Here is an 18259-nt window from a genome sequence, read left to right on the forward strand (position 1 = left end):
TGGTTCGCCAGAAGCGGCTTAGTCCTGCTGGCCACATGACCCGGAAGCTGTACGCCGGCTCCCTCGGCCAATAAAGCGAGATGAGCGCCGCAACCCCAGAGTCGGCCACGACTGGACCTAATGGCCAGGGGTCCCTTTACCTTTATGTCCTTTTTGCATTATTATTATTTTTTAAATGCCCACTCAGTTGGGCAGGCTAAGTTTCACTTAAATGTTTGCTTTTGGGATTTTTTTAAAAGTGCTATTTAAAGGAAGTTTATTCGTCATTAAAAGTCGGAAAGATAGAAAAAAAACTAATCAATTTTGATGGTATTTTTCACCCTCTGTATTTCTCCACCTAATGAGGGACCGCATCCTTGTTCGAATGGGAACCTGAAATCAACGTCTGCCAATCTCTCGCCTTTCCCCTTTGGTTTGCCAAAGATCCAACCAGGAGGCGTGGCTGGGCGTCGTAGGAGGCCCCGCCCCTTCTCTCTCTCCTCTTCCCCCCGCCAACCCCGGACAGCAGCAGCGGATTGATTGGCCGCCTGGGCCGTGACCGTTACGCCTCGCGCTGCGCCGCCCGACTGCGCGTGCGCCAGCGGCCCCTCGCAGGGGGCGGGCTCCGCTGGGCTCGAGGCCGCGCCATTGGCTGCTTCCCGAAGCCGCCGCCGCTGATTGGCTGAGAGGAGTGGGACAGGGGGCGTGGCGGGCGCTTCCAGTCAGGTGCGGACGCCGCTGACAGAGGCAGGCGGAGGCGGCCGCCTCCTCCTCCTCCTCCTCCCGCGCTTCTTCTTCCCCAGCACCCGCCAGCCTGGGGAGATGGGGCGGCCGGAGCCTCGGCCCTGAGGGGAAGGCGGCAAGGAACGGGCCGGCGGAAGGGCGGGGCTCTGGCGGAAGGGGCGGGGCGCAGGTAAGGAGGGGGCGGGGCTTGGGGTTGAGTGACAGGCGCTCCAGGAAGGGGGTCTCTGGAGGGGCTTTGCCTCCCCGCTCCCCGCCTCAGAACAGGCCGGCCTAACCCAGAACCCTGCTCCCAAATCCCCACCCCAGGTACACTGCTTCTGGGTATGCAGGCTCCATGGGAAGGGACCAGTGTTTCCCAACCTTGGGCCTCCAGCTGTTTTTGGACTACAATTCCCATCATCCCTTGCCACTGGTCTTGCTAGTCAGGGATGATGGGAGTTGTAGTTCAAAAACAGCTGGAGGCGCTCATCTCACTTTCAGGCCGAGGGAGCTGGCGTTTGTCTGCAGACGGCATTCCGGGTCATGTTGTGGGGATTCGAACCACCGACCTTCCGATCGGCAAGCCCAAGAGGCTTGGTGGTTTAGACCAGTGTTTCCCAACCTTGGGCTTCCAGCTGTTTTTGGACTACAAAACCCATCATCCCTTGCCACTGGTCTTGCTAGTCAGGGATGATGGGAGTTGTAGTTCAAAAACAGCTGGAGGCGCTCATCTCCCTTTCGGGCCGAGGGAGCCGGTGTTTGTCTGCAGACGGCATTCCGGGTCATGCGGCCAGCAGGAGAAAAACCGCTTCTGGTGCAACGGGCCACCGTGACGGAAACCAGAGCAGTGCACGGAAACGCCATTTACCTTCCTGCCACAGTGATGCCTATTTATCTACTTGCACTTGCGTTCTTTCGAACTGCGAGGTTGGCAGGAGCTGGAAGAGAGCAACGGGAGCTCACCCCGTTGTGGGGATTCGAACCACCGACCTTCCGATCGGCAAGCCCAAGAGGCTTGGTGGTTTAGACCAGTGTTTCCCAACCTTGGGCCTCCAGCTGTTTTTGGACTACAATTCCCATCATCCCTTGCCACTGGTCTTGCTAGTCAGGGATGATGGGAGTTGTAGTTCAAAAACAGCTGGAGGCACAAGGTTGGGAAACACTGATCTAGTCCAACCCCCCCCCCCCCCCGCCATGAAGGAATCTCAGCTAAAGGCATCCGTGACAGGGATTTCCTCTGCTGGGAAAAGAAGGGAGAGGCCACCACACCCCCGGGGGAGACCCTCCCACTGTTGAAAGGATCTTATCAACCGAAAGGAGGTCCCTTCGTCTTGAAAAAAGGGGGGAGGGGAAGACCAGCCAGTGAACTCGTCACCCATAACAGGAAAGGTCCAGGCAATTCAACAGTTGGTGTGTGAGCACTGGTAAAGGTAAAGGGACCCCTGGCCATTAGGTCCAGTCGTGGCCGACTCTGGGCATAGGGTCAAGGTTGGTGGGTGTGATGGCAGCTGCAGTTCAGCAACACCTCAAAGACTAAAGGTCCCCTATACCTCCTGTAGCAGTGAATGCTCTGCATTACTTTAACATTGTGTGAAGTAAGGGGGGGCGAGGGGGATGCTTTAGCCAAGGAAGAAGATGGTTGGGAGTCCTGAGCTGTGTTAGAAACTCAGGTGTATAAGCTAGGTGCCAAATGGCTTCTTAAACCAAGGTTACAGTTGACAAAACAGAATATATACTTGTCATTTTTTTGACAAGACAGCTCTTAGGTCTTTTTCGAATTATGGACTGACTTGTGACTGAATATCAGTTAAACATCTGGCTAGTTCAGATGACAACCTTCAGCTAGGTATAGAAGAAAAGTCACTTGATCCAGGGACAGTCCACATACCGTATTTTTTGCTCTATAAGACGCACCAGATCACAAGACGCACCTAGTTTTTGGAGGAGGAAAACAAGAAAAAAAATATTCTGAATCTCAGAAGCCAGAACAGCAAGAGGGATCGCTGCGCAGTGAAAGCAGCAATCCCTCTTGCTGTTCTGGCTTCTGGCATAGCTGCGCAGCTTGCATTCGCTCCATAAGACGCACACACATTTCCCCTTACTTTTTAGGAGGGAAAAAGTGAGTCTTATAGAGCAACAAATACGGTATATATTGGCCTATCCTGACCTCTTTTTCTTAATAGTAGGGACGCGGACCATTCATAACTTAAGAATAACTTAAGAAACTGTGAGCAGGGCGGTTGGGTGGGGTAAGTGAAGACAGGCGACAACAATTAGCTATGACGTTGTTCACTGGTCCTGCCCAGGCTGCGCAGAAAAAGCGTTTTGGTTCCTGAAATCCATTCTGATTGTGCAGATATAACGGATACAATTCTATAGGATGGGGCATGAGTGTGTGGAAACAGTCCAGATCCAAGAATCCCCACGCATGCGTCTTCACATGGTGTCAGGCTCCATCCTGGTGCCCAGGCATCTTCACTTGGTTGCAAGTAGCTGACAGTTGGGTGCAAAATTGCGCCTGGCGCCTGGCTAATTTCAAACACTGCTGGAGCCTCACTGATCTTCATCTTGGTCTCAGCCGGTGGTACCAGAAACCACCTTGGACTCCTTTGGGAGGAAGGGCAGGATGTAGATTAAATAGATAAAAGACTGCCCTTATGCCTTTGGGGCTGTTTTTAGGGAGGGAATGACCCCCAAACTTTGTGTGCACTGCTTAGGAACACTGGAAATTGCCTTAGAGTGAGTTAGGCTATTGGTCCATCTTTGATATCCATCTGAGAGCCCAGAGATTGCTTGTGGTTGTGGGCCAAATGGCAAGTGTTGATGTTGACATGATATATATATATATATAATGTCCGCTAACCCAGAAATAGTGCTTCAGGTTAAGGACTTTGTTTCAGGATGAGAACAGAAATTGTGCTCCGGCGGTGCGGCGGCAGCCGGAGGCCCCATTAGCTAAAGTGGTGCTTAAGGTTAAGAACACTTTCAGGTTAAGCACGGACCTCCGGAACGAATTAAGTACTTAACCCGAGGTACCACTGGATTCAAAAGCTGCAGTACATTTACAGTATGATACATTTTCAATCAATATATATCTGGAAGGCTTCTTGAATACTCGTCTGTATCATGGAAGAAGCATCCCAATTCTTTTCTTGTAAAATGGATTGCTGGAAAGCTTAAGAATTTTGTTATTCATTTAATAACTTTCAAGTCTGTGAAGTAAGAGCATTGCTTGGGCTTGTTAAGTTGGCCGGTTGCTCTGATCCTGATTTTGCACATGCATTGACTTGGTTAGAGCCTGGTGCTGACAACATCCAGGGCATGGGCCTGATCCCCTTATGGGTGCATATTCCTGCATTGGAGGGGGTTGGACTAGATGACCGACACGGTCCCTTCCAACTCTCTGATCTATGAACTCTCCCAATGGCTGTGAGAAAATTGTGTAGTACCGGTGTGGTGTACTAGTTAGTGCCCTAGTCTAGATTGAGATTGGGAGACCTCAGTCTAGTTCAAATTCTCAGTTAGTTCACTGGTCGACTTTGGGGCAGTTGCTGTCTCTCAGACCTGCCTCCCAGGGTTGGGGAAGAACCATGGGCGACACTGTCAGTTCCATAGAGGAAGCGCTAAAGGTAAAGGGGCCCCTGACCATTGGGTCCAGTCGTGACTGACTCTGGGGTTGCGGCACTCATCTCACTTTATTGGCCGAGGGAGCCGGCTTACAGCTTCCGGGTATGCGGCCAGCAGGACTAAGCCGCTTTTGGCGAACCAAAGTAGTGCACGGAAATGCCGTTTACCTTCCCGCCGGAGTGGTACCTATTTATCTACTTGCACTTTGACGTGCTTTTGAACTGCTAGGTTGGCAGGAGCAGGGACCGAGCAATGGGAACTCACCCCGTCATTGCGGGGATTCAAACTGCCGACCTTCTGATCGGCAAGCCCTAGGCTCTGTGGTTTAACCCACAGCACCACCCGTGGAAGTGCTAGTGTAGCACTTTTAACAGCCGTGGCTTCTCCCTAAAGAACCCTGGGAACTGTAGTTTGCTAAGGATGCTGAGAGTGGTTAGGAAAGAAACCGCCCCCCACCCCCTGTCCTCTCACAGAGCTACAATTCCTAGAGTGGTTTAGCAGGCCCTCTTCCCAGGAACTTTGGGAATTGTAACTACAGTTCTCAGAATTATTTGGGAAAAGCCGTTGTTAAAGTTAAAGTGTTTTAACCATCCTTTAGATGTGTGCTGTGGCTGAACTGTAAGGAGGATATGACTGTAATTTAGGGTTGCCATATTTCAAGAGGTGAAAATCCGGACACAAAAGTTGTTGATTCCCCCCCCCCTGCATGTTTCTTAGCTATTTTCCCGGAAATTCAGCAAACAGAATAAATACTTCTGATATACACGTACGGCAGCCCTCAGCAGCGTAGCGTGGGTTGTCAGTACCCGGGGCAAGGCAAGTAATTTGCGCCCCTAACCTGCCGCCGCTGCCAGCTTCTTCTTGCTGCTGCCTGGGCTGGGGTATTTATGGTAAGGTAGCCACGGCGGCAGCGGCGGGTCCGTGTCAGGTGATCTGAGGCAAGTTGCCACTGGCGCTGCCGCCCAAACGACGCCACTTGCCCGGAGAAGGAGGAGGGCAGAGAGGCGAGGAAAATGCAACATGGCCCAGCAGCAGCAGCAGCAGTAGCAGCAGTGGTGGCGGCGGGGCTGTGAGGAGGAGCTGCCTGGCGTGCCCTCCGCGGCGAGCGCTGAGAGCCGCTGCCTGCCGGACGCCTTCAGCCCGGATGCGTGCACAGCTCGTTGGTTCCGTGAGACATGGGGCTCTGCTACAGCCTGCGCCCGAGGCTCTTCGGCGACTCCGGAGGTGGCGAGCGCCCCCCCCCCCCGATGTTGCACCCGGTGCCGCCGGCCCCCCCTGCACCCCCCGCGCTATGCCACTGGCAGCCCTATTTGTGCAGTGAAAAGATCTTTCCCTTGCTGTTCCTCAACAGCTTTTTATGACCAAAATGTCCCTAAGACATTAATTCTGCTATCAGTTAGTTTTTATCCATGGCAGTGTGAATTGGAGTTCTCTAAATACTGCAAGGGGATGCGGGTGGCGCTGTGGGTTAAACCACAGAGCCTAGGACTTACCGATCAGAAGGTTGGCAGTTCGAATCCCCGTGACGGGGTGAGCTCCCATTGCTCGCTCCCTGCTCCTGCCAACCTAGCTGTTCGAAAGCACGTCAAAGTGCAAGTAGATAAATAGGTACCGCTCCGGCGGGAAGGTAAATGGCGTTTCCGTGTGCTGCTCTGGTTCGCCAGAAGCAGCTTAGTCCTGCTGGCCACAAGACCCGGAAGCTGTATGCCGGCTCCCTCGGCCAATAAAGCAAGATGAGCGCCGCAACCCCAGAGTCGGCCACGACTGGACCTAATGGTCAGGGGTCCCTTTACCTTTAAATACTGCAAGAGCCAGCCCCTGCTCGCCTGAGAGTTGGGTTTGCTTTGTGCATGGGCTCTTGCAGGCATTTGAAACAGTCCAGTTAACCACCTCCTCATTGCTGCGGGCGACTTCACCAGGCGGTGACAACAGATCTGCATTCGGGGACCTTTGCCCCATGCCATTTTTGTGTGCTGGCGAGGGAATGGCCTGAGCGAGAGAGAGAGGCAGGAGAAGCGTTCTGGATTTTGCATGTTTAAAACGATGAGGTGGAAAACGTTTTGGAACCAGTAGGCACTCCCTGCCTCTGCCGTTGTTCCAGGAGTAGCCAGGAACCTGGGATTTCTCCAGTGCAGGCTGCGAAGCAAAGACCCGAGGGAGGGTAGAAAGGCGGATTGCAGGTGTCCGGGTGACTTGAAGATGGCAGAAGCATTAGGTACTCAGATATATAAGCTGATCGCCGAATGGCACCTTAAACCTACAGTTTAGGTGCCATTTCCCCCAAAATGGGATGTGTTGTGGCAGTTATTATTATTAATTTCTATTCTATACCACATTGTATTTTAAAGCGGGGGGGCGGGGCGCGGTATCTCAAAACTGTTTACAGCCCATTAGAGCATCAAACGAAACAGCCCAGAATGAAATGAATCCAAGCTTCTGGGAAAATATTTCAGATACTTCTCTAAGTGACATTTCGCTTTCCCCGTATTTTTTTTTACCTATTGCTTAATTTATAGAGCTTGTCCCATAGCGGAAGTACTCTAAAGGGCAGTGTAGGTAATGGTTAGAGTGACGGACAAGGGCCTGGGAGATCGGGGTTCGAATCTCCACTCCCGTCATGAAGCTCAGTGGAATTTGTGGGAAAGCTTAATTATGTTTACAGACCCAAGTAGTCTTAAAATGCATGTTTTGTTTTTTGTTTTTAAAATATGAATAGGACCCAATGGAAAGTGGGTGCTGATAATTAACTGGATTGGAGCAGGCAGAAGTGTAGGGTGGGAGTTAACCCTTTACTCCCTTGCTGTGCAACCAGCTCCTTTGAAGCTGCTATTTGCATTAGAAGGATATGCTACACAATTCACAGTTCCACCCCCCCCATACCCGCTACTTTAGGATAACCCTTGGTGAAGTAGCCTGCGGTCTACAGAAGTCCATGGCACAATAAACTGGTAAAAGTCTTTAAGGTGCCACAATATTCTTCGCTGCTTTTCCCTTGGGGCTGTGCAGCACACATCTTAAGAGGAAAAGAAAACTTCAGGGTGTGCGTTTTGAGAATGCATAGGCAAAGTTGTTCTCCCTCACTCCTGAGAAGAGCTTGCGCTCAGCTGGTTGTGGGACCAGTTTCACGCTGGCTAAGTTTTAAGGGATGTTGCCTTCCTTGGGTCGGGTGCTTAGAAATCAACCAAATGAAAAGGGAGGAGCTGTTCCCTGTTTTATTATCCAAGCGACTGCTTTTCAGAATGATGAAGACCACAAAGGCAGCTCATTTTTCCAGGAACAGTCCTTCCTTCCTGGACATTTGCTGACCGATGCAGGACACATGCATTTCTTGAACAATGGGGATCCTCTTGGGAGATGTTCCCCCGCCTTTTTATTCTTTAATTAACTAAGACATAAATACATAAATGCTGAGTATGTTGTCCGTCTCCTCCCCTGCGCCACACACACATTGCATTCCTTCACCTTCTTCGAAACCGTGTTGTTGCTAATATGTCATGTTTGTGAGAATCTAGGGCCTGCGCAAATGCAGAATAGGATGCGTGTGATTTCCCTTAACATGCTTGGATAGCTCGGTTGGTTAGACGTTAGAGCATGGTGCCGATAACGCCAAGGCTGCAGGTTCGATCCCTAAAAAGGACAGAGCTCTGCATATCCTTGTACAGTGGTACCTCTGGTTGTGAACGGGATCCGTTCCGGAGGCCCGTTCGCAACATGAAAGGCGTGTAACCTGAAGCTCTGTATTTGCGCAGGTGCGCAGCGCGATTTAGCACTTCTGCGCATGCACGAGAGGCGAAACCCGGAAGTAACCCTTTCTGGTACTTCCGGGTCACCGCTGGACGCAACCAGAAAAAATTAACATGAAGCAAACGTAACATGAGGTACCTTGGAAGCCAAATGCATTGGCTCCCGAACAAATCAGTTCCTGAACGATCGAAACCAGGGAGTGTTCTCCTGCTGCCAATCGGAAGCCGCGCTTTGGTTTTTGAATGGTTCCAGGAGTCAAACGGACTCGTGGAACACATTCTGTTCGAAAACCAAGGTACCGCTGTTATCCTTCCTTTCAGCTCTATGATTCTTTTTGATAGTTTATACAGGCCTCACTTATGGTCATTCGTCATTTTGAGATTGCCAGTGTCTCTCTTTCTCCATTTTGCCTTGATGAATGAGACACGGAAGCTGAAGAAAGTCTCCTTTTTGTCTCCTGGATGACCCATTCACAGAGCATCTCAGCCTCTGGTCCCCAGGCGTCCTCCCACTGACCTGACTGCATTGTGATTAGATGGACCATGTTACCTGTCAATCAAGACCCATCTGAGCCAGCAACTCTTAAAAGGAGCATTGATGCCATATAGTCTCTTGACCAGGGATATGCAAACTCAGCCGTCCAGATGTTTTGAGACTACAATTCCCATCATCCCTGACCAATGGACCTGTTAGCTAGGGATGATGGGAGTTGTAGTCCCAAAACATCTGGAGGGCCAGGTTTGCTTATGCCTGCTCCTGACCTTTAACGCTGCTATTTTACACTCAGTTGTAAGTAATCGCAGCAGGGATGATTCACAGATGGTATTTAACTCTGAGTAGGCGTGCTGAGAGGGATGCAGGTGGCGCTGTGGGTTAAAGCCTCAGCGCCTAGGACTTGCCGATCGAAAGGTCGGCGGTTCGAATCCCTGCGGCGGGGTGCGCTCCCGCTGCTCGGTCCCAGCGCCTGCCAACCTAGCAGTTCGAAAGCACCTCCGGGTGCAAGTAGATAAATAGGGACCGCTTACCAGCGGGAAGGTAAACGGCGTTTCCGTGTGCGGCTCTGGCTCGCCAGAGCAGCGATGTCACGCTGGCCACGTGACCCGGAAGTGTCTCCGGACAGCGCTGGCCCCTGGCCTCTTAAGTGAGATGGGCGCACAACCCCAGAGTCTGTCAAGACTGGCCCGTACGGGCAGGGGTACCTTTACCTTTACCTTTTAGGCGTGCTGAGATGTATAAGACTGAATCAGATTAGTGCTGGAGGTGCAAAGAGGTTGAGGGAATGTTCTTCCATATGTGGCGGACCTGTAAAAGGGTAAAAGAGTACTGGGAAATGATCCATAATGAATTGAGAAAAAAATGTTTAAAAGTACTTTCCCTCCCAAAATCAGTCTCTTCTGTTGGGCATAATTCAGACTCAAATTCCCAGGGGTCAAAAAATGTATGTTACTACTGTGGCCCGTGTTTCGTTGGTCCCAAAATGGAAAACGAGCGAGGTCCCAATCAAAGAAGAATGGCAACTTAAGTTGACAGAATATGTGCAGCTTGCAGACTAAGAGAACATAGAATAGAATAGAATAAGAATAAGAGAACAAGAAGAACATACATTTAGAGAAGACTGGGAAATGTTTATTGAATATATAGGAAATATATATATACAGCTGAAAACGCTGGCAGCATTCAGATAAATTCAACAGTGTAAATAAGCTTTGATGGATGTAATAATTGAATACTGAACGGATTAGTTTTTGTAAAATATGTAGGGATTTATGATATGTAAAATGAACCATGGGAAGAGAAGAAGGGAAGTCACTGATATCTTAAGGATGTAAAATTGGGTACTTTTGATTGTAAAACAGAAAATTGGCAACTGAGCAGCAAAGCGACAAGCCGCGAGTTGTATCGGGCCCGACTTTGACCAGCGCTTTCTGTCTCTTCCTCAGGCCTACCATGATTCTGCTCTCCGGCTGCTGATGCCAGCGCATCCTCGGTTGCCATGACAACGGGCGACTGCTGCCACCTCCCGGGCTCGCTGTGTGACTGTCCGGGCAGCGCCGCATTGTCCAAGTCGGTGGAAGATTCCGACTTTGGGCGTCCTCAGTATGTCACCCAAGTCACGGCCAAGGACGGACGGCTGCTCTCGACTGTCATCAAAGCCCTGGGGACGCAGAGGTGAGGCCGAGGCGCCCCGGGCTTGTGATGGATTGGTCCGGGGATGTGAGCCTGGTTAGCCGGCAAGAGGGGCGTCCTTTGACCCTGAAGGGCCGAGTTCAGTTTAGAGTCAAAGAAGCAGAAAGCCTTTTAGTCATGGCTGGGGGATAGACAATGAAGATATTACTATTATTATTATTATTATTATTATTAGGAGGTTCAGAGTTGGAAGGACACCTGCAAAAACATAATGATACGCAAGTCTGTGCCTCCTCCTGTTACCCACTTAAAACAGCCTTTTATTCAGAGGACTGGAATCCTACGTAGTTTGAGCAGTGTTAGAAACTCAGATATATTACCTAACCGCCAAATGGCACCTTAAACCTAGGTTGCGGTTGCCACAATGGAATGTCTAGGTACTATTTTTTCCCCCAGTGAAGAAGAAGAAGAATTAATTTCATTTCTATACCGCATTGTAAGGGATGCGGGTGGCGCTGTGGGTTAAACTACAGAGCCTAGGGCTTGCCGATCAGAGGGTCGGTGGTTCGAATCCCTGCGACAGGGTGAGCTCCTGTTGCCCGGTCCCTGCCCCTGCCAACCTAGCAGTTCAAAAACATGAAGTGCAAGTAGATAAATAGGTAGCGCTCCGGCGGGAAGGTAAACGGCGTTTCCGTGCGCTGCTCTGGTTCGCCAGAAGCGGCTTAGTCATGCTGGCTACATGATCCGGAAGCTGTACACCGGCTCCCTCGGCCAATAAAGCGAGATCAGCGCCGCAACCCCAGAGTCGGCCACAACTGGACCTAATGGTCAGGGGTCCCTTTACCTTTACCTTACCAGCTGGACGAGAAAATAGGGCAAAGCAGTTTAAAATATCAAGTAAAACAACGCAGAATAAAACAAAATCAAGCTTAAAGGGAAATGTTTCAGATCCTTCTCTAAGGGACATTTTGCTTTCCCCCCATACCTTTTTACCCACTCAATCTAAAGAGCTGCCCCATAGCCGAAGTGCTCTAGTAAACAAACCCTTCTGCTGACCTGCTTAAGTAAGCTGGAGGGGCCAGCCAGATAGAGATGTCAGCCGCCAGCCTGGCACTCAGAGATCTCTACGTGGTCACGATTGGACCCGCACCAGGGCAGAACATGCCTGGCGAGTGGGGAATTTCTAGCACTGGGGTTTGAGGAAGAAAGGATGCAACTCGGACGTTGTGTTCAGAAGCACTTGGGTTGAGTTCCCAGCGTCTCCACGTACGGTGGGGAGAATCTCCCTGTCTAGAACCCTGCGGGGCGAGCTACAGTGTAGCTAGACAGACCAAAGGTCTGACTCTGCAACTTCCTGTGTTTCTTCCTCTGCTGGAGCGACTTATCTGTGGCTCTTTCCTGTTAGTCCGACTCACTCGCCCCCTGCACACAATCTCTCCAGACACCCTTTGTGATGCTTCGGCTGCTGCCTGCTGGAATTTATCTCACATTCTCAGGTAGAACACACAAAGCGGAATGCATTTGTTTTCACAGGATGCAGGCAGACACAGTCGTCCTTCCCACCTGCTCCTGTCCGTGCCCTCGGTCTTCGTACGAGGGCTGAGAAAAAGCAAGCCCCTTCAAGGCTGTCAATCAGGGAAGGGGGGTGTTTTTGGCCTGGCAGGCCGGATCTTTATCTCCCTGCCCCTGCAGGCCAACTTTAACTGGTGGACGGGGGCGCCCGTCTGCCAATCATCTGATGTCACAAGGATTTCTGGTGATTGATTGGTGAGCAGGACTGCCCATCTGTCCAAGTTGACCGGGGGGGGGGGCGCTCCCTACATACAGTGGTACCTCAGGTTACATTCACTTCAGGTTACATATGCTTCAGGTTAAAGACTCCGCTAACCCAGAAATAGTGCTTCAGGTTAAGAACTTTGCTTCAGGATGAGAACAGAAATCGGGCTCCGGCGGCGCGGTAGCAGCGGGAGGCCCCATTAGCTAAAGTGGTGCTTCAGGTTAAGAACAGTTTCAGGTTAAGAGCGGACCTCCAGAATGAATTAAGTTCTTAACCCAAGGTACTACTGCACTGCTAAAGCCCAGATGCCTCACATCCCACCTCCAAGCTTCACAGAACTGGGCTATGCTTGATTATCGTCTCCCAAAGCAACATGTTGCTGTTGTTTAGTCGCTTAGTCGTGTCCGACTCTTCGTGACCCCCTGGACCAGAGCACGCCAGGCACTCCTGTCTTCCACTGTCTCCCGCAATTTGGTCAAACTCATGCTGGTAGTTTCGAGAACACTGTCCAACCATCTCGTCCTCTGTCGTCCCCTTCTCCTTGTGCCCTCCATCTTTCCCAACATCAGGGTCTTTTCCAGGGAGTCTTCTCTTCTCATGAGGTGGCCAAAATATTGGAGCCTCAGCTTCAGGATCTGTCCTTCCAGTGAGCACTCAGGGCTGATTTCCTTCAGAATGGATAGGTTTGATCTTCTTGCAGTCCATGGTACCTCAGGTTACATTCGCTTCAGGTTACGTACGCTTCAGGTTAAAGACTTCGCTAACCCAGAAATAGTGCTTCAGGTTAAGAACTTTGCTTCAGGATGAGAACAGAAAGCGGGCTTCGGTGGCATGGCAGCAGCAGGAGGCCCCATTAGCTAAAGTGGTGCTTCAGGTTAAGAACAGTTTCAGGTTAAGTACGGACCTCCGGGACGAATTAAGTACTTAACCCGAGGTACCACTGTATTGCCAGAGCAGCACCCAGCAGGATTGAACTCTGTCATCAGCTGGTGGGAGGAGAGTTCAATCCTAAACTCTCTGGGGTCTGCTCACCAGCTGATCAGTGGGCGTTATCCTGCTGTTTCAGCTGTGTGCCAGGTCTCTGTGGGGAACTGGGGGTCACAGCCAGCATAGATTTGAGCCCCATCACCTGTCCATCATCATCCAACATCACACGGCGACGAGTTGATTGACAGGTGGGTGTGGTCTTGGAGAAATGGCCAATTAACCCCTTGGCCGGAAGAAGAGTTTGGATTTGATATCCCGCTTTATCACTACCTGAAGGAGTCTCAAAGCAGCTAACGTTCTCCTTTCCCTTCCTCCCCCACAAGAAACACTCTGTGAGGTGAGTGGGGCTGAGAGACTTCAGAGAAGTGTGACTGGCCCAAGGTCACCCAGCAGCTGCATGTGGAGGAGCGGGGAATCGAACCCGGTTCCCCAGATTACGAGACTACCGCTCTTAACCACTACACCATACTGGCTCTCAGTATGATGATGGCTCTTCATGATGGAAATTCTCCATCATGCACAAGTTCAGAATCTTTTTTGGTTAGCAGATACAACGGTCCTAGAAACCCGAAAGGCAGCAGAGGTGTTTTCGGGTCACAGCCATCAAAGACATCAGGCCTTTGTCTTGCCAAAGGCAAGGTGGTTCTTTCAAAATGAGATTCAGAAGTACCGTATTTTTCGCTCTATAACACGCACCTGACCATAACACGCACGTAGTTTTTAGAGGAGGAAAACAAGAAAAAAAAAATATTCTAAACGAAAGAGTGAATGTATGATTTTTGTGGTTCATGTTGTGGCCACAGACATGTGATCTGACAGTGAGTTTGGAGTAGCCCAATGCAAAAATCCTGAGGATCCATGTGGATCCGTGCTTTGTAACCACGTTTTAAGTTGGGACGGAAGGAAAAGCACTCAAGGGACAAGGAACACTTGTGGGGTGGGTGGAGAAGGATGCTGCTAATAATGAAGAAGAGGGGTATAAGGGGAGAAGGCTCCTCTCCTCTCCCACTTTGCTCCTTTAAAGCAAGCAGGCTCTGCTTTTCTTCCTCCTCCCCGCTCATCCCCAGCTTAGCGAGCTGAAAAACTTTGCTGCTATGTAGCAAGCTGAATGGGGAGGAGAGAGGGACAGAGAGCCTGCTTGCTTTAAAGGAACCAACCACTTTGCTCCTTTAAAGAAGCAGACTCTCTGTCCCTCTCTCCTCCCCACTCAGCGGCTCTTCTCCCACTTTGCTGTTTCAAAGCGAGCCACGGAGGAGGGAAGGAAGGGGAACCATGGATCCTCTGCTCACGACTGCAGCAGATCCCCCCCGCCACCCGTAGGCATTCCCTCCATAGCACGCACAGATATTTCCCCTTACTATCTAGGAGGAAAAAAGTGAATGTTGTGGTGCAAAAAATACGGTAATACAAAACGCCAGTGGGCGAGAAGGCGAAAGGTTTTATTCTAAACAGCAAGCAGTATATACATACCAAGCAAGCACTTCAATCTGCCACTTGTAAGCCTCAAGAAACTGCGAAGTGAGTCCCCCAGGCAGCCTCAGTTTGCACGGCCCCGTGGTAGATCAGTCCGTGCATGAGCTTCTCAAAAACTCTGCCCACAACCATCCGATTTATAGTTAGTAGGCTGTTTGGCTTGTCTGACTGGCTATGTGCTGATCATTCATTGGCCACCCATTCCCAATGCCTCACTTTTTCAAAACAGCGTCCAACATCAGGAAGGTACCCAGCACTATCACTTCCTCCCAACTGATTAGGACAATAAAGGCTGTTCTCCATGCCATCAAAGAACTTAACAAGAGACAAGGGGAGGCGGAAGGAACTGTTAGGATTTTTGCTCCGTGTTTGCAGTCATGGGATTGTTGTCTATCACATGACAGTGTCTGTTTTCATTCCACAGCGTGCGAAGTGACGGAGACAGGATGTTTTGGTATTACTGTGTTCTGTGAAGTGGGACTATTGTCCTTTGTTCCTTTTCTCTTTGCTGTCTGATGAGAAAGAGGAAAGAGCTAAGTCAGAATGCTCCGAGTGTATTATATGTAAATAAAAGTAGATTAGCCAAAATGCTGTGCTACTGAGTTCTGTTACGCAAACTGCCAATACTGCAGGATTGTAAGTGTTCTGATGCCTCTAGGTATCAGTCGCTGTGATGTTCGGGCTGAAGAAAGCTTTTGAAGCTCCCGAACGATCGACCAGGAGGGAGAGAACATGCCAGTTGGGCATGTGTCTCTGCCAGAGTCCTACACACGAGTAGAACGAGCCTAACCGGAACAGAGGCAGGAAGGATAACCATGTCAGATCACTAACTCCTTGAAATACAATTTTTCTTCTGGATAGCTTGCCCATACACACTTTCCCCACCCTGGTCTTCTGAAAGTGGCTGAAGCCCCCTTCTCTTTTGCCTTCTCCTCGCAGCGATGGCCCAATCTGTCGAATCTGCCACGAAGGCGGAAGCGGAGAAGGCCTGCTCTCGCCCTGCGACTGCACGGGCACCTTGGGGACCGTCCACAAGAGTTGCCTGGAGAAGTGGCTTTCCTCCTCGAACACGAGCTACTGCGAACTGTGCCACACCGAGTTTGTCGTGGAACGGCGGCCCAGGCCGCTGATTGAGGTGGGTTGCGCCTCCCTCGCTTGCCGCAGGGCACGATCTCCAGGCTAGAGGTTTTGAGTGGGAAAGAGAATGACAAATCTTTTTCTTTGGAACACTTGCATTCTGCTTTGTCCCTGGGCGGTGCCTTGCAAAAGATTCTCAAAATGAAATTGTGCTCAGGTGTTATAAAAGGAACAGGAAGGCATGATCTCTCCATGGAACCGGAATAGATCAGGCAGCGCTCCCTGCCCTCTGCACATCAGAGGTTCTCTCTAAGGTCCTCTGAGGCAAGGGAGTGGGGCTGGGCGGCTGGAGTTATCTCAGCCATGGTGGGAGCAGTCTTCCCTTGCTGGTAGTTGATGAGAAACACCGATAGGATAGGCAGATACACATACTTCGAGGCTCACAAATGGCAGCTGTCAAATAAATTTGTGAGCAACTCCTTCATAGCCTGTGAACCTTCCACCCTACCGTAAATGGATAATAATGCTACCTCTGGACTGTCGGTCAGTGATTTCTGTTATCTCCTTAAGCACCCTTTCCCCCACCTCCAAAATCATTTCCAGCGTGTTGCTGGACAGTTGCTTGCTCTCTATTTAGGCTCAGGCACCCTCTTTACTCCCGGGAGATAAAACTTGTTTGGGACTAACAAGGTGGCTCTGAGAGTTCTCAAACAACAGACAGAGCTTTCAGCTCCATCAGCGTTCTTGTTTTTATTTAATCTGACTGGCGTTAAATACCATCTCCAAACTAATTTACAATAATTTTCTTTTATTCTCATAGACAGCATTTTCAGCGTGCGATTCTTTCCCCTTCATTCTGACAAATTAATCCCCCTCTGCCGCTTCCTTCCTTCTCTCCAGTGGCTGAAGGACCCCGGCCCACGCAACGAGAAACGGACGCTGTTCTGCGACATGGTGTGTTTCCTTTTCATCACCCCGCTGGCTGCCATCTCTGGCTGGCTTTGCCTCCGCGGTGCCCAAGACCACCTGCAGTTCAATAGCCGCCTGGAGGCCATCGGCCTGATTGCCCTGACCATAGCACTTTTTACCATCTATGTCCTTTGGACACTGGTGAGTGGTCACGCCCGCTTTCCTTCTCGGGGTTCTTCTTACACTAAATTTGTCTATTCCTCCGCCTTACTATTATTGGGGGCAGGTTATGGGTCAGTGATAGGGATGCGGGTGGCGCTGGGGGTTAAACCACAGAGCCTAGGACTTGCCAATCAGAAGGTCGGCGGTTCGAATCCCCACGACGGGGTGAGCTCCCATTGCTTGGTCCCAGCTCCTGCCAACCTAGCAGTTTGAAAGCACATCAAAGTGCAAGTAGATAAATAGGCAGGAAGGTAAACGGCGTTTCCGTGTGCTGCTCTGGTTCGCCAGAAGCGGCTTAGTCCTGCTGGCCACATGACCCGGAAGCTGTACGCCGGCTCCCTCGGCCAATAAAGCGAGATGAGCACTGCAATCCCAGAGTCGGCCACAACTGGACCTATTGGTCAGGGGTCCCTTTGTCTTTACCTTGGGCACTTCCAAACCTAACCCTGATTATTCTTGCTCTCCTTCCCCACGCCGCTTGTGACCCCCCTCCCACCCTGCCGGCCAGGTTTCATTCCGCTACCATTGCCAGCTGTACTCCGAGTGGCGACGGACCAATCAGAAAGTCCGCCTGATGATCCCGGACTCGAGGAACCCGCACCCTGTCTCGCACTCGCTGCTCTCCGCCAAGCTCCTGAAGAAGAAGGCCGACGAGACGACCGTATGAGCCAGGAGCGGCCCTCCGTAGGCGAGGGGGGCCCTCCCCTCGCGGGGGGCGGGGGGCGGGGAGGAGGGAGAGAGAGAGGAGAGCGGGATAGCACTTTCTCCCGCCCACAGCGGCTAAAGACTCGCCTAAACAATCAGCCCGACCAAAGGGGGAATCTTGCCACTTGCCCCGTTCCGCTGCGGCGAGAACACAGAACGACAACCGAGCCCCGCAGGGGTGTGTGCAATGAGCTTGGCTGGCGGTGGGCCCTGAGCGCCCGCCGGCCAGACTCCGTCTTCGAGACGAAACCTAGCAGAGGAGAAAGAGAGCCTCTCCCTATATCCATATATCTATATTATATTACCATAATTATTGTTGTTATTATTATAATTTTATCACTCTTCTTAATTTCCATGCCTGGTGTTGTCGCTGTTGCTGCTGTTGCTGTTTGTGTCCAGGCCCCTTTTTTTATGTCGTCCTGACAAACGTCCCCGCGAGAGAGGCGGAGAGGCGACCTGCCCGTTGCTGCTGCTTCGACGCCCCCCCCCCGCTCACCTCAAGGCTGTTGCGCTTTGTCGGTTTCGCTCGGTGGAGCATTTGCTGCGGAGGTTTCTCGCCGCCGCCCGACTTCTCCTATGCGGCAACTGCTGCGGATGTCGCATTTCGGGGAAGGCTCAAGTATCGATGAGTCCTTAACCCCCAGTGGTTTAATACCTGCTGTCCCTGTGGGTAGCAGCTGGGAAATGTCTGAGGGCACCTCTGCAATAAATATCCACCCTGTGAAACACACCGGGCATATTTTCAAGAACTTGCAATGACTTTCTAAGCGGGGGGAAAAGCAATGTGCAGATCTGCTTGTCATCTGATCGCATTTGGGAATGAATTGGTGCTCTTCCGAAGAACCGGAGGGTGGGAGGGAAGTTTCTTCTCCTTTTGCGCCCTTCTTTCCTCGGGGTCTCTCCAAGCCC

The 18259-nt window shown here is 51.1% G+C and overlaps 1 protein-coding gene across 2 annotated transcripts; it reads left to right on the forward strand.

The window, feature by feature from the left end:
- Positions 1 to 681: 681 nt before the first annotated feature.
- MARCHF2 (membrane associated ring-CH-type finger 2) lies at positions 682 to 17705 on the forward strand. Of its 2 annotated transcripts, none has more exons than XM_079960947.1 (5): positions 682 to 892; positions 10014 to 10242; positions 15377 to 15572; positions 16415 to 16624; positions 17154 to 17705. In XM_079960947.1, exons 2-5 carry the CDS (start codon positions 10067 to 10069, stop codon positions 17310 to 17312), a joined length of 741 nt encoding a protein of 246 aa, XP_079817073.1. In that variant the 5' UTR covers positions 682 to 892; positions 10014 to 10066; the 3' UTR covers positions 17313 to 17705. The 2 variants fall into 2 exon arrangements, with proteins under 2 accessions (XP_079817073.1, XP_079817074.1); XM_079960948.1 differs by lacking the exon at positions 682 to 892 and adding an exon at positions 6912 to 7010.
- The last annotated feature ends 554 nt before the right edge of the window (positions 17706 to 18259 follow it).

The sequence above is a fragment of the Podarcis cretensis genome (genome assembly GCF_951804945.1).
Source record: "Podarcis cretensis genome assembly, chromosome: 18".
Taxonomy (NCBI): domain Eukaryota; kingdom Metazoa; phylum Chordata; class Lepidosauria; order Squamata; family Lacertidae; genus Podarcis; species Podarcis cretensis.

What these genes read in the sequence shown, in the direction of transcription:
- MARCHF2 (XM_079960947.1), top strand. Translation starts at nt 10,067, where the DNA reads ATGACAACGGGCGACTGCTGCCACCTCCCGGGCTCGCTGTGTGACTGT. An exon ending in AAAGCCCTGGGGACGCAGAG is followed by an intron (nt 10,243 to 15,376) that starts GTGAGGCCGAGG and finishes TTCTCCTCGCAG; the next exon opens with CGATGGCCCAATCTGTCGAA. An exon ending in GGCCCAGGCCGCTGATTGAG is followed by an intron (nt 15,573 to 16,414) that starts GTGGGTTGCGCC and finishes CCTTCTCTCCAG; the next exon opens with TGGCTGAAGGACCCCGGCCC.